Source organism: Typha latifolia, chromosome 7, assembly GCF_019914945.1.
Source record: "Typha latifolia isolate L0001 chromosome 7, TyphaL0001v2, whole genome shotgun sequence".
NCBI classification, from domain to species: domain Eukaryota; kingdom Viridiplantae; phylum Streptophyta; class Magnoliopsida; order Poales; family Typhaceae; genus Typha; species Typha latifolia.
In genome coordinates this window covers 4,303,808-4,317,931 of record NC_133092.1, presented here as the reverse complement: position 1 = coordinate 4,317,931, position 14,124 = coordinate 4,303,808, and the positions used below count along the sequence as shown (strand labels likewise).

General features: G+C 33.5%; 1 protein-coding gene across 1 annotated transcript; it reads left to right on the top strand.

The window, feature by feature from the left end:
• Nucleotides 1–5,157: 5,157 nt before the first annotated feature.
• LOC140792445 (probable polygalacturonase) lies at nt 5,158–8,620 on the top strand. The gene is made up of 5 exons (XM_073143452.1): nt 5,158–5,626; nt 5,982–6,102; nt 6,804–6,978; nt 7,074–7,144; nt 7,696–8,620. The coding sequence occupies exons 1-5, from the start codon at nt 5,195–5,197 to the stop codon at nt 8,328–8,330; spliced, it is 1,434 nt and encodes a 477-aa protein (XP_072999553.1). The 5' UTR covers nt 5,158–5,194; the 3' UTR covers nt 8,331–8,620.
• The last annotated feature ends 5,504 nt before the right edge of the window (nt 8,621–14,124 follow it).

The following is a 14,124-nucleotide window of genomic DNA, read 5'->3' as shown; positions in this document are numbered from 1 at the left end:
TTTAAAATTTAAAATGTTAGTTAAATCTAATTAATCATAAATAAATACAACTTAGATTAAAAAAAACTATTTTTTCCCTTGCATAAATTATTAAAAATAATTTAAAAATCATCTAATATTCTATCAAATATCATAGTACAATGAAATACTCAAATAAATACATTTTATCTTATGCGAGATAAAAATTACTGATAAATATTTTATGAAAAATTAACTATAATCATAATTTTGAAAGAGGCAAAAGATTTTATTGACAATTATGTAAAAAAATCCCAAATATAAAATCCATGGCTCTTTTGCATCAAAGCCTCTTATTAAATACAAGGTCTTACAAAACGGACCTTTAGTCCCTTTTTAAGATACATATCAATTAAGCGTATTTCTTCTCTTTTTGTGAACAAAACAATTAGATGATATGTTATTATTTTTATTAAGAGGAGATACGAGAGGTATCAATACTAAAACTAAGGCTTTTGATGCACATCTTTGATCTTGCAACTTAGAGCTCCTATTGAATTCATACTTTTTTTTCGGTTTTGCTTTGAATTTTTTCTTTTCTTTTATCGAAGAATATGCCATTCACCGACAAATTTCAATATGTTTTATTTTCAGATACAATCTTTTCCCAACTTTAAGAATTCATTACTCGAGTAAAGTAACAGTCATTACTTATTAATAGAAACATGGGATTATCAAGCCAAGTGATTTCTTAGCAAGATAGATTCTCAAACTTGAAGTGAGGCCACACACATCGACCTATCACTAGTTAGTTTGCCTGCAAAACCTACTCAAGGATCTCAAAATTAAGCAGCTCAAGCTCAGGATGATCTTTCTCAGATTGCAAATAAATAAGTTAAGCTTAATCAGACTTGGCTTAATCATGCTAGAAGAAGTTACATCTCTAATCACTGCCTTGAGATGATCTAAGTCCGTCAAATGTTTGAATGGCAATGTCCATAGGTGGATTCTATCATGCTAATGCAGTATTTCTGCATTACAAAACATATATTTGCTCTACTTTCTCATAAAATTTTCACCTCTTTTGTCAAGGATTAAAATGCCACAAGATGAACCATGTTTACATCTCAGATGAACCTTTTCTCACTACCCTAAACAAAGTAGATATTGAATGGTTATGATTGAGACAAATATTTCTGATGTCAAAAGTAGTAAGTGTTAAGTGAACAGATAAATACAAACAATGGAAAAAAATAACTGAAAAGGTTGAGATCAGCTTTAGGAAGGACTTCACTTAATAATATGCGTTACACATACGGTTCAACATCGAGAAAATCGTGAACTCTAGTGCTGTACTATTTGGACGACGCATTTAGTCCCACATCGAGAAAATTATAAACTCTCTTTTGATGCTTAATCTATAAATATAGCGCAAACATATTTCGTCAACAATATGGTTCTCACACCAAGCCAATTGTTTGTTAGAAGGTAATTTGAATCTTCTAATAGTAAGTGCTCTCTCTCTCTCTCTCTCCCCCCTCCTATTGTAGGATTTATTCATTTATTTATGGTTTAAGAATTACATTTATATAAAAAATAAATTTACTTTTCTTTCGTAGCTAGCTAGTCTTTTCGATAAATTCTTCCACAGAATGTTTAAGTGACCATTTCTGCCAATGGATAAACTCGAAGTGAGGATACTTCTTGTTCAAGTACTTATTGTCTTACACCTACTCTTTCTTTAGATATCAGGGATTCCAATTTGCATTTTTCTAATTTCATCGCTCATCGAAATGTAGAATTGATATGATCAAGAAAAGCCAAGATTTTGGGAGATGTATTCTTAATGGAGCCTCTGATGCATCTAATGCAACAGAAAAGAACATTCTATCGTTGTTCCAAACTAAATATTCTATTACACTTAACAAAATTATATTCTTTTCTAAGAACCATATAAATCTCTTTATGCGAAGAGTGCTTGTATAAGAAGATGCCTTTTACTTCAACAAATTTAAGCAGGTATAAGAAAGATGCACTAGCACACATTTAGATAGGTGTACATTTCAAGATGATCTGAAGGAAATTGGTGTTACTATAGATGATATGATAATATAAGGATTCCTTGAGAATTTTGAGACTAGGTACATATATTAGCTTAGTAGTTAGATTGCATGAGCTAGTATCTCCATTGTGATTGCTGCATCCTTCATTGTCCTAAGGATCACAAGAAATCATCTCCAATATAGAAACTTGCCATAGTTCGCAGGATGATGTATTAATTGTGATCAGTATGACAATGAGGCATGCAGCGGTCGCGATGAACATGCTAGCTTTCGCTTCATATGATCTCATCATGTGCAAACATTTTCACTTATACTAAGTGATCTAAGTGTTGGAAGGCATGAAGAGATTTCATTTTTGAAGCATTCAGCATATGTTTATTAGCTCTCTGTATCATGTGTACTGAAACCTTCTCTGTCAGTGTATTTGGCGGCTTGCAGATTGGCTGACAGATCATCTGCAGAAGTTGAAGTCATTACAAAATTCTTTAGCTGATATGGCATCATATTACGTGCTGCCATATACTTTTACTATAGGAATTTCCTACAGCTTGTGGCTGCAAAGGATTTGGGGTCAACCATGCAAGCACTTAGCTTTAGGCAAAAGATGAGTCAATGGAAAGAATATAGTGATTGATCTATTCTTACAAACACTCTACAAACAAAATAAAATTGCAACTCATCGGTCCTTGATAGTTTTTGTCTCCACTTCACAATCATCCTAATCAAAGCGATGCCACATAGGGAACTTCAAATACCAGCCTTGATCAGTAGTATTCGATCTTCTTGAACGCCCTATTAGGATAGTGAGAATAAGAGAGAAGAGAAGAGAAAGTCTAGGAAGAGAGGTTTTGTTTTGTTTGGATAAAACTATCCTTTTCTCTCTTTTTCTCAAAAAGTGAACAGAAAGAATAAGAAAATTTGACTTATTTTCTCTTCCTTTTTTGATTTTAATTCTCTTGTATATCGAAACAAGGGGAAAAACAAAACTTTCTATTCACTTTTTTTCTCGTTTCTTCTCTCTTTTCTCTTCAATTCTTCCACCCTTTTCTTTTGCTAATTGCTACTCTTCAATTCAAAAGTAGTAAGCATTAAATGAACAGATAAATACAAACAATAGGTGAAGAATCACTGAAACAGTTGAGATCAGCTTTAGGAAGGACTTCAATTAATAATGTGTTTCACATTCGGTTCAACATTGAGAAAATTGTGAACCACAGTGCTGTACTATTTGGACGACATAATTAGTCCCACATCGAGAAAATTATATACTCCTTATTTATGCTTAATCTATAAAAATAGCGCAAACATATTTCATCAACATTTTAGTTCTCGCACCATGCCAATAGTTTGTTAAGAAGGCATTTTGAATCTTCTAATTGTAACTAAGTGCTCTCTCTCACTCTCTCTCCCCCTTTTCAGATATATATTGTAGGATTTATTCATTTCTATGTGATTTAAGAATTACATTTATACAACAAAAATAAATTTACCTTTTCTTCCTAGCTTGCTCTTCTTTTTGAGAAATTCTTTTCATAGAATATTAAAGTGACCATTTCCACCGATTGATAAACTCAAAGGGAAGATACTTCTTGTTCAAGTACTTATTGCTTCAGACCTACTCTCTATTTAGACATCAGGGATTCCAAGAAAAACAAAGATTTTGTGTGATGATATATCAATGGAGCCTCTCATGCATTGAAAAGAACATTCTTTCTTTGTTCCAAACTAAATACTCTAGTCCACTTAACAAAATTATTTTCTTTCCTAAGGACCATATAAATCTCTTTATGCAAAAGAGTGCTTGTATAAGAACATCCCTTTTACTTCAACAAATTTAAACAGTTGTAAGAAAGATGTACTAGTACACATTTAGATAGGTCTAGATTTCAAGATGATCCGAAGGAAATTGGTGTTACTATAGATGATATGATAATATAAGGATTCCTTGAGAATTTTATGACTAGGTACATATTATATAGCTGAGTAGTTAGATTGCATGAGCTAGTATCTCCATTGTGATTGCTGCATCCTTCATTGTCCTAAGGATCACAAGAAATCATCTCCAATAAAGAAACTTGCCATAGTTTACAGAATGATGTATTAATTGTGATCAGTATGACAATGAGGCATGCAGCGGTCGCGATGAACATGCTAGCTTTCGCTTTGTATGATCTCATCGTGCTATCTTGGAACATTCACTTATACTAAGTGATCTAAGTGCTGGAAGGCATGAAGAGATTTCATTTTTGAAGCATTCAGCATATGTTCATTAGTTCTCTGTATCACAAGTGTACTGAAACCTTCTCTGTCAGTGTATTTGGCAGCTTGCAAATTGGCTGGCAGATCATCTGCAGAAGTTAAAGTCATTACAAAAACCTTTAGCTGATATGGCAGCCTATTTAAGTGCTACCATATACCTCGACTGTAGGAATTTCCTACAGCTTGTGGCTGCAGAGGATTTGGGGTCAACCATGCAAGCACTTGGCTTTAGGCAAAAGAGGAGTCCATGGATTATTTCCAAAAAAAAAATAGTCAATGGAAAGCAGAGCGTGATTGATCTATCATTGCGTTCTTACAAACAATCTACAAACAAAATTATCCTAATCAAAGCGATGCCACGTAGGAAATTTTAAAGAAAAGAAATTTTTTTCTTTTCTCCAAAAGTAAAGAAAATTTGACTTTTTCTTTTCTTTTTTTTTTCCTTTTAATTCTCTTGTATATCCAAACAAAGGAAAAAACGAAACAATTTTTTTTCTCTCTTTTCAGTATGGTAAATATATTTAGGGAGTGTATAATATTTATTTCATTCCATTCCATTCCATAAGAACGTCGGAAGACGTGGTTGGAATGATAAATATTAATTAGAAGCCTCCACGCCCGTGAGACACGGCGGGAACTCCCGAGGCATAAACCGAACTTAACGGATCACGCGTTCCTCGCCCCGACACGGGCTAGCCCCGTTACACTCACCCGCAGGAGCAACCTATGTACCACAAAACCTACTCCAAATCACAAAAGACAAACAACCGGAAGCCTACACGTACTCCAAAGAACAACTTAACCGCATTGGCTATAACTTCTGGTTCCAAAACTGTCTGAAATCTTCTCTCTCTCTCTCTCTCTCTCTCTCTCTCTCTCTCTCTCTCTCTCTCTCGCGAATGTTAGAATAGGGGATGGACGTTCCTGAGAAGCCATGGCTTCTAGCCAAGAAGACATGGCTAGGCCTCACAAGGCCTTCAAGGGCTGTACTACTCGTAGCCCTTACTCTTTTGGCCCTCTCGTGGCTCCGTTCCAACCTAGCGGTTTTAGATTCGGCCGATACGACCGGTACTGGACGAATGAACCCGCGAAGCTGCTCGGGCTTCTACTCGCCTGGCCGGCCGAGAAGGGTGGTCTCGTCCATTGAGGAATTCGGCGGGGTCGGAGACGGGACGACGTCGAACACTGCCGCGTTCCGCAAGGCCGTGGAGCACCTCGCGGCGTTCGGGGCTACCGGAGGGTCGCAGCTCAATGTTCCGGCCGGGCGGTGGCTCACCGGGAGCTTCAACCTCACCAGCAACTTCACCCTCTTCTTGGAGGAGGGTGCGACTATTCTTGGGTCACAGGTAAATTTGGCTCTATGTAACACTCGTCTTTTTATCTTCTCTTGTTTGATTCATAGCTAGGTTTCTATTCATTTTTTTGTTATGGTACTCCAGTATGTTACAAAAATAGATTCTGAATACATGGGGCTAAACTGAGGTACTATAATGACAAATTTAGGAGTTGAAGTTAATCTTGTATTATAAGAGAACTTATTCAAATATTCGATGTGGAAAGTAGATCTAAATATAATTAGTAGCTTAATATTATCCTGGGGTTGACTTGAGCAGTACTAAAGTAATTAGAGATGCTCGAATAATTGGGCATCATGATTAAGACAACAAATTGTAATTAATGTGATTAATTGTTTTTAAATAGGATCCAAAAGAGTGGCCTCTAATAGAGCCATTGCCTTCATATGGACGTGGGAGAGAGAGGCCAGGATCACGCCACATTAGTCTCATCCATGGAGATGGCCTCACTGATGTTGTCATCACTGGTATGCCTACTTAATTCCTTATAATCAAATGATCAATTTTGAATTAGTTCATCTACTTCCAGCTACCAATGAAAGCAAGCGTAATTAATTATCCCTTTAAGAAATGCTACTTGTATTTGATCTGAAGATATACATATAATATTATGCTTATCCCTAGAAGTTAGAATCCAGGAGTAGATAAGCTATTGAGGTTGCCAATTGCCTCAAGTCTCTTCTCTCTTTTATGTGAAGTTAACGCCACTAAATTCCAAGATGGCATTCCATATTAAGTATTCGATTCTGTTTAAATTTGGTAGTATGTTCTTTTCTGGTTTCAGAAGTCCACTTCTGATGGATCTTTTTCAAAGGGATAGTGTCCACCTAAAACTTTTTGGATGACAGAGAAAATTACAGCCTAAATTTTGAAATATTAGAAATAAATCTCTCTTTTTGTTGTTTAGAAAGTGAGCTAGCTCTCACTTGATTATAACAATAAAATAAAATTCAAGCCACACCCTAAATTAGGTTCTTTACTTAACAAGCAACTAATACGATGAAATAAAAAGTAGAATATTTCGTCTATTTCAAATAATATCACTCCTTTAGCACGATCTTTGAGATTAAATAACAAGACGTAGTTGAGTGTTTGGATGCAATTTTAATATTTTGCTGGCTTGATTTAGTTCAGTGATTAAGTTATTGGATGATTCAATTGCTTGCAGGAAATAATGGGAGCATAGATGGGCAAGGGAGGATGTGGTGGGAGCTTTGGTGGAATAGAACTCTCACACACACAAGAGGTCACCTTCTTGAGCTAATGAATTCAAACAACATCTTGATCTCCAATCTTACGTTCCTGAACTCCCCATTTTGGACAATCCATCCAGTCTATTGCAGGTTACTGTTCTTTCTTGCTCTTCCTCTCATGCCTTCTTATGTGATTTTATTCTATCTTTCTTGTCTAAACTTATGGGAGGTCTTATTCTTTTCAGCAATGTAGTGATAAAAAATGTAACAATACTTGCTCCTCTTCACTCTCCGAATACTGATGGAATTGACCCAGGTTTGTGCTCTCATTTAATTTAGAGATTATTCAGTTGATTAGTTTTTTTTTTTTCTACTTGAAACAGATTCTTTAATAGAACAAATAATAGTCTTGGTTAAGTTTAACCTAACATATACTCCCGAAATTGCTTTTTTTTTCTCTCTCTCAACTCTATATCTTCCTCATATAATAGTCTGAATGATTGGCTGGAACGAGTTGGGCTTTTATTAGCATTTGGTTGTAAGACTCCAAGCTAGGTATATTATATATCTATAATTGCCTGATCAATTCAAACTAGAGTTATTCAGTTGACCTGGTAGGTATGATTAAGTAACAGTCTGTCACCTAAATTAATGGCAAATTACCATTTGATATGAGATTTCGAAAACTACAAGATTCTTGAACATATGACCATTTGTATTCTAGTGTTAAAGACGGTCAAGAATTTGCTGAAGAACTAATTACCTCTGTACCTTCTGCATTGCTTCAAGACTAGCACTCATATGTCCTAATTGTAAAACTGAATCAATTCAATGATAGAGATGTATCTTTGGTTAACAAATGAACAGATTCAAGCTCACAAGTGTGCATAGAGGACTGTTACATTGAGAGCGGTGACGATTTGGTTGCGGTGAAGAGTGGCTGGGATCAGTATGGGATTGCGGTTGCTCATCCTAGCACAAATATAATCATCAGAAGGGTGTCTGGCACAACACCCACATGCTCAGGGATTGGTTTTGGAAGTGAAATGTCTGGTGGCATATCTAATGTCCTAGTGGAAGGCCTACATGTTTGGAATTCGGCATCTGCAGTCAGAATAAAGACTGATAGAGGAAGAGGAGGATATATTACAAACATCACTATTACAAATGTAACTATTGATAAGGTTAAGATCCCTATAAGATTCAGTTGTGGCTCAAACGATCACCCCGATATGAGTTATGATCCAAAGGCTCTTCCCAGAATCAGTGGTGTCCATATCAGCAATGTCGTCGGTGTATATGTAGACCGTGCGCCGGCTTTAGAAGGGATCAAGGGTGCAGTCTATGAGAAGATATGCATAAGAAATATTACCTTCAGAGGAATAAGTCATCAAGCCAAATGGCACTGTGAGTTTGTTGCAGGAGAGGCGTTTGATGTCTTCCCAGTGCCATGCCAACAGCTTAGGAGAAATGGATCTTCATCTTGGTGCAGACATTCTTGAGACTTAATTCAATTAGCCCAGATGAAGTATATGAAGTTAAGATGTCAAAAAACTTAGCTTGAGATAGGTTATCTTTTGTATTCTTTAATTTAATTTATGAGATTTTATACTAATATTACTGTCATGTAAAGAGAAATTTCAACAGAAAAAGAGACAAAATTCTTTTATCCTTTGCAGTTGGCATTTATAAGAACAAGGCTAGAATAAAGTCTTCTTGGATAAGGGTTTGGACTGGTTCAAAATCCTTATCCATCCAAATAAAGAGAAAGAGTCAATTATTTTCCTCTGTCCATCTTTTTCCAACTCATTCTGATCTCTCCAACACTCTAGAACAGTAATACTTTCTTCATTTTACACACAACTTTCAGCAGAACAAATCTGTTCACATATTGTGAAAGAGAACCATTAACAGAGCTTTACACAGAAGTCTCTAAAGAAAAAACTCCCAAGTCAAACAATGCCAACTTCATCTATAGCTCTACGCATCTATATACTGCAACTTCACCTGAAATAAGATGCCACTTACCATATTCTAATGATGTTTCTAATGGACTACGTTTGTTCATTGATGTAGACTAAACTTAGGTATCAATTAACTTTCAAATGGATGCAACACTTAATATGGTCAGTGTCATTACTGGCATAGGATGTCATTGCTAACATCAGCTAGTTGACAACATGCTTCCCTAGTTGCATTTGATAATGACTATCTTTACCTTTAATGCCTAATATGGTCATGTGAATCATTTCCATGGATGCTTTGAATTGAGCCCATGGTATAGTAAATGGTATTCAATGAAGGTTTACCTTTTTGAAATCAAGGACCAAAGAATGACACTAAAGTTTTACCTGAAATTAAGCAAAGTTTATCTTAGGGAGACTAAACATCATGAATAAGCCAACTTTTCCTACAAAATTATTCTTTCTTTTAGAGAATTGAGAATTTAATGGTGTCCTATTAAATACACCGATGCCGGTAGAATTTGAAACTGAGTGTCCTCATACAACATAAACCCTTTTAACTAATTGAACTTTATGCCTTTATTTTGTTGCCGTTTGTATCTCTGTATAATTACACTCTAATCTAAGATTCACTTTTTTATCCAAAAGGATATTCAAAAAGTATATTTGTAGTTTTACTTAGACTTTTAATCTCGGAAGAGTAATTGTGAAAGCTATATAAATATTCTTTTTTGTGAAATTATTTTGTCTTATGCTTCTTTCATATCAATCTTTCTCACCTTTATATTTAGAAAGTTACAAATATATCAGAATATATATATATATATAAAGCAAAATGGTCAAAAAGTTTATTTGTTCTAAGGAAAATTTGTATGAAAAACTCTGCTTTTTAACAAAATTATTGTTTGCATTCTGTATTTTACTATTTGCAAATCAAGCATAATAATTTAGCGAACATGTTTAGAGAATATTCTAGGGTAAGATTTGAACTAATACTATAAAAAATATTCTATTAAGTAGAGATATTTTATTTTCAAAATAACTAAAATATTCTTTGTATGATATAGTTGAGAGTGTTTTCATAATATTTTTAGTATAGTCAAATTAATCCAGATATTTAATTAAGTTTAACTAACAGATATAATAGTAAGCTATTTCTTACACATATTCATTAAATTATAGCACTCAATTTGTAAATAGTAAAAACGTAGAATATAAATCATAATTTTATTAAAAGACAGAGTGTTATACAAAATTTTCTAGTTTTAATAAAAAATTACCTTCACTATTAGTTTTAAATAGAAAAACTAACGATTGCACATAGATGATTAAATATAAGAAAATTTAATGCACTTATGAATTTATCCCAACTACAAAGGAATAAAATATATATATATATTTAATTTATTTCATACCAAACAGCATGGCTCTTTTATAACAAGTTTGAAATGATAAGATCTAATTCAAAAAAGTTGCAAAGATTGAGCATCTTCTTCAAACATTTTAGGTCGAATCTGCTGGTAGAATCAAAGGTCAGTAAGTGCTCTTCTTGCAAATCCAAGTTTATTATCATAATAACCTAATCATATTAATGCTAGCATAGCATTGACCATACCACCTTTTCACAAACACAGCTGAGACCAAAATATAAAGATATAAACTCCCAGGTATTCTTATTTGATTTCGCATAAATAAAATAGGCGAAATTAAAATTTAAGGTTATATGGGTTCAAATTTAACTACTTAATCTCTTTGTGGTCCTGACCAAGTTATATATAATTAGTTCAATTTATAGATGGATGAGTAGTTTGATCAGTGTATTATTTATTCATGGATGAGATTAGTTAAAATCAAATTAAGCAAAGGGTAAAAATATTGGATAATGACAGTTAATCTACCTTCATGTGGAACATATTCTGGATATAGTTTAACTTCTAAATTAGGTCAATTACTATCATTTTCTAAACTTAAATAACGTAAACAATATTGGTGTAGGAAAATTTTAGTGTTTGGTTATGAATAATTAACTAGTGCCAGGATTGTACTTAATGTGACATAAAAATAGTAAATATAGGAAATATTTTATTTAATGATCGAGTGGATGAATAAGAAGAGGTGAGAAGGAGCCAAGGATCAGCAAAGTATTAAAATGATAGTTGATTAAAATATTATTTTTAAGGGTAAAATGATAATGATATTTTATTAGTAAATGTAATATATTGGGTTGAAAAAGAGAGGAGAGAGAATTATTGATTTAAATATGTTATCTTAAACTGATATTTGGATACTAAATTAGGTTAGTGCTCTTTAAATTGGTTTAAAAATTAATCTACACCACATCCAAACACCCTTTTTTTTTTTTAAATTAAATGATGTGCTCAAGTGAATTTGTGTTCAATAATTATATAACTATTGGGTGTTCCTAAACTTAAATCACAGCAACCTCATTAATTGGTTGAACAATTATTTTAGGGTGTGCACGCCAAAATGCATATTGGGTTATGGGGGTTTGACGATCATATGTTCAATAATATTCATATCTTTGATATATTTTTGGGTAAATTATGGTTTTCTGATTTAAATTACTTTTCTATACTATAATTATTGGTCAATTATTAATTAAGATGTGAAAAGATTTAATTGTCCCAATAGAAGTACAGTGCCCCTCTTGTTGGTGGGAATTAGTAATGGACTTGTGGAGGTGGGAAAGAGTGACACACTCTCCTTTGTTTCCCTCTTGGAAATATTCTCTTATTTTCTTCATGGAAGTAGAGCTTGTCCTCAAAGCCTCAATTCAATACCTCTTGATGTGGCGTGCCAAGCTCAAAGATGTCCATCTTACTCTGTGTCCTTTTCTTTGGAGATAAAAAAGTTTCTATGGGGTAGGGCAAAGGAAGAGAGGGCACCTTTTTCTTTTTCTCAAAAAGGGTTTTTTTTTTTTCCTTTTATTCTCTATTCTCTTTGCCCTCTCTACCTCATCCTTCTTATCATTGTTGTCACTTTCTCTCCCTTCCTTTACTCTCTTCCTTCTTATAGACCACTATTTTCTATAATTTTGAAACCCTGATTGAATAATTTTGAAACCCTAATCGTGTTCTCCCCTTTCACTCTCGTTATTTCTCATTGGATCTCTCCCCGTCTTTGCATCACCGATGGATTTGAGCTCGTCTACCTCCACTCTACCTTCTCTGGCCAACATCGCCTCCAGCGTTGATGTCCTCTTTTTCCTCGACGAGAATTTCATTCGTCATTCCTCCTAGTTGCGTCGCAACCTTCTCTGCGCCCGTCCACCCTACTATTATCGATCCATTTACTATTGCTACTATTGTAGCACTCGCGAGTTATTTTATATTTTTATTTTTTACTTTTTAATTCTCTCTGTCTTGTATTCGTTTTTGTTGTGCTTGTGTGCTTTAGTATTAGTCTAGATCCACACGAGTCATGATGGACTTGTTAGAAGCCCCTCGTCCCAATGCAATAGCATGCTTGTATTTGCTAATATTTTCTTCCCTTCTAGGTAATTTATTTTTTTGTTGGGTTGTTCATGCTCACCAAATTATGGGGCTTGTCAAATCTATCACTAATTTCTTTGTGTATGTATCAGACTTATAATCTACTGATTGTAATCTTCTAATTGAAATGAATGCTATCGTGACTACAGGCATACACAATTGGATTACAATATAAAAGGAGTTGGGATAGTCTTCAATTTGGAAGGTGGGGCATGCTTAAATCTTGTAATATATGATGATACATGGCTCTTTAGGGCATCAAGGATGAGGTTGGTGTCAGGATTGAGAACATAATGGCCCAACTTGCCATGCTCAATTGGACAAAATTCTACCTAGGAAATAAATATCTACAATAATTTATCATAAGAATGCAATCAACATCAAAAATTAGGACAAAACCCACAGCACATTACGTCTACCATTTTCTCAACCAACATTAATGAGTTTATATATATATATATTTTTCCACTATCCGAGAAAGGAAGTCAACAGAGGCCAATATGCTCTTCAGTGGTTGGAAAAAAAAAAGTGCATTCACATTTATCTTGTAATAATATTATCGAGTTATTATTATTATTATTATTTTTACCAAAGTTCTGCTACACTAGATTTTATTCTCAATTTTTGAGAATACTGTTTTAAATTAGTTTTTAAATGGACAACGATTCTTAATAGATTAATCAGTTTTCCAATAGACTAAAATATAAAGAAAAAAATTTGAATTATCGAAACTTTGCATTAGGTTATCCATTTTGATCGTAAAATATGTAAATCTATAAGATAGAATAATATAGTAATAACTCCTCTGAATTCTAATTTTAAAGAAAGTGATTTAGAAAGAGGTATATATAGAAACAATGGTAAAAAAAAATATATCGTAGTCTAAGACCATAAATTTTTCTAACAATTTTCTCGTGTGTTAAAAAATTAAATAATCTACTAAAAATTATTGTACGAGACAGCGAGTTTACTGTTGTACTAGTTTAAAAAAATAATTTAGACGGTGACTTACTCTAGAAAATATTTTTTTACTATAGCAATATGCTTAGATAAGTAAAGAGTCATTTGACATTAACAAAGACTAATTTTGATTGTAAGAAAGCAAAAGGAATGGATCGCATATCTAAGCTTAACTTTATTTCTCCTCATAAGTCATAACAAAAGGCACACTATAGCCTATTGGTCAAAGTTTTACTAACCCTACGACAGAGGTCATAAATCAAAGGATTAAGTAGAGTTTATCTCGTTTTCGTCCGAATTAACAGTACTAATACCTTTGACTTCCAAAATTAGTTGACCAATTGTATCCTATTCTTTCTTTTAACTTTTATGGATTGAAATATCTCTCTATCATCACAGAAGCTAAAGAATAAATGTAAAAGAAGAGTGATAATTAAATGGTGTTGTTTAAACAATAGATTATTGTCTAATAAAAATAATAGGAGTATATCAATTATTTAAAATATACTCTGTTAATGGTCTCATCAGTGATGAGTTAGGCATGAAACTGCTATCCGATACTAAATTAAATTTGATGGGCAGAGAGTGAAATGGTAAAATAAAAGTTCTAATTATGCCCATTTTGGTGAAATGATAAGGTATTATATAATATATTTTTTATTACCCAGAACCCATTCAGCAAGGTACACATACATGTCAATTAGTCAAATTGTCAATCAAGTAATAAATTGTTTCAGATTATCCTATCTAGAAAAAAAGAAGATCATATTGGACCAATTCAAATTAGGGATTTGGACCGACAGATTAGACCGGAAACCAAACCAAGTTGAACCGACCCAAATTTGCTATGCATTTGGTGG

What these genes read in the sequence shown, in the direction of transcription:
- LOC140792445 (XM_073143452.1), top strand. Translation starts at nt 5,195, where the DNA reads ATGGACGTTCCTGAGAAGCCATGGCTTCTAGCCAAGAAGACATGGCTA. An exon ending in ATCCATCCAGTCTATTGCAG is followed by an intron (nt 6,979 to 7,073) that starts GTTACTGTTCTT and finishes TATTCTTTTCAG; the next exon opens with CAATGTAGTGATAAAAAATG. An exon ending in TACTGATGGAATTGACCCAG is followed by an intron (nt 7,145 to 7,695) that starts GTTTGTGCTCTC and finishes ACAAATGAACAG; the next exon opens with ATTCAAGCTCACAAGTGTGC.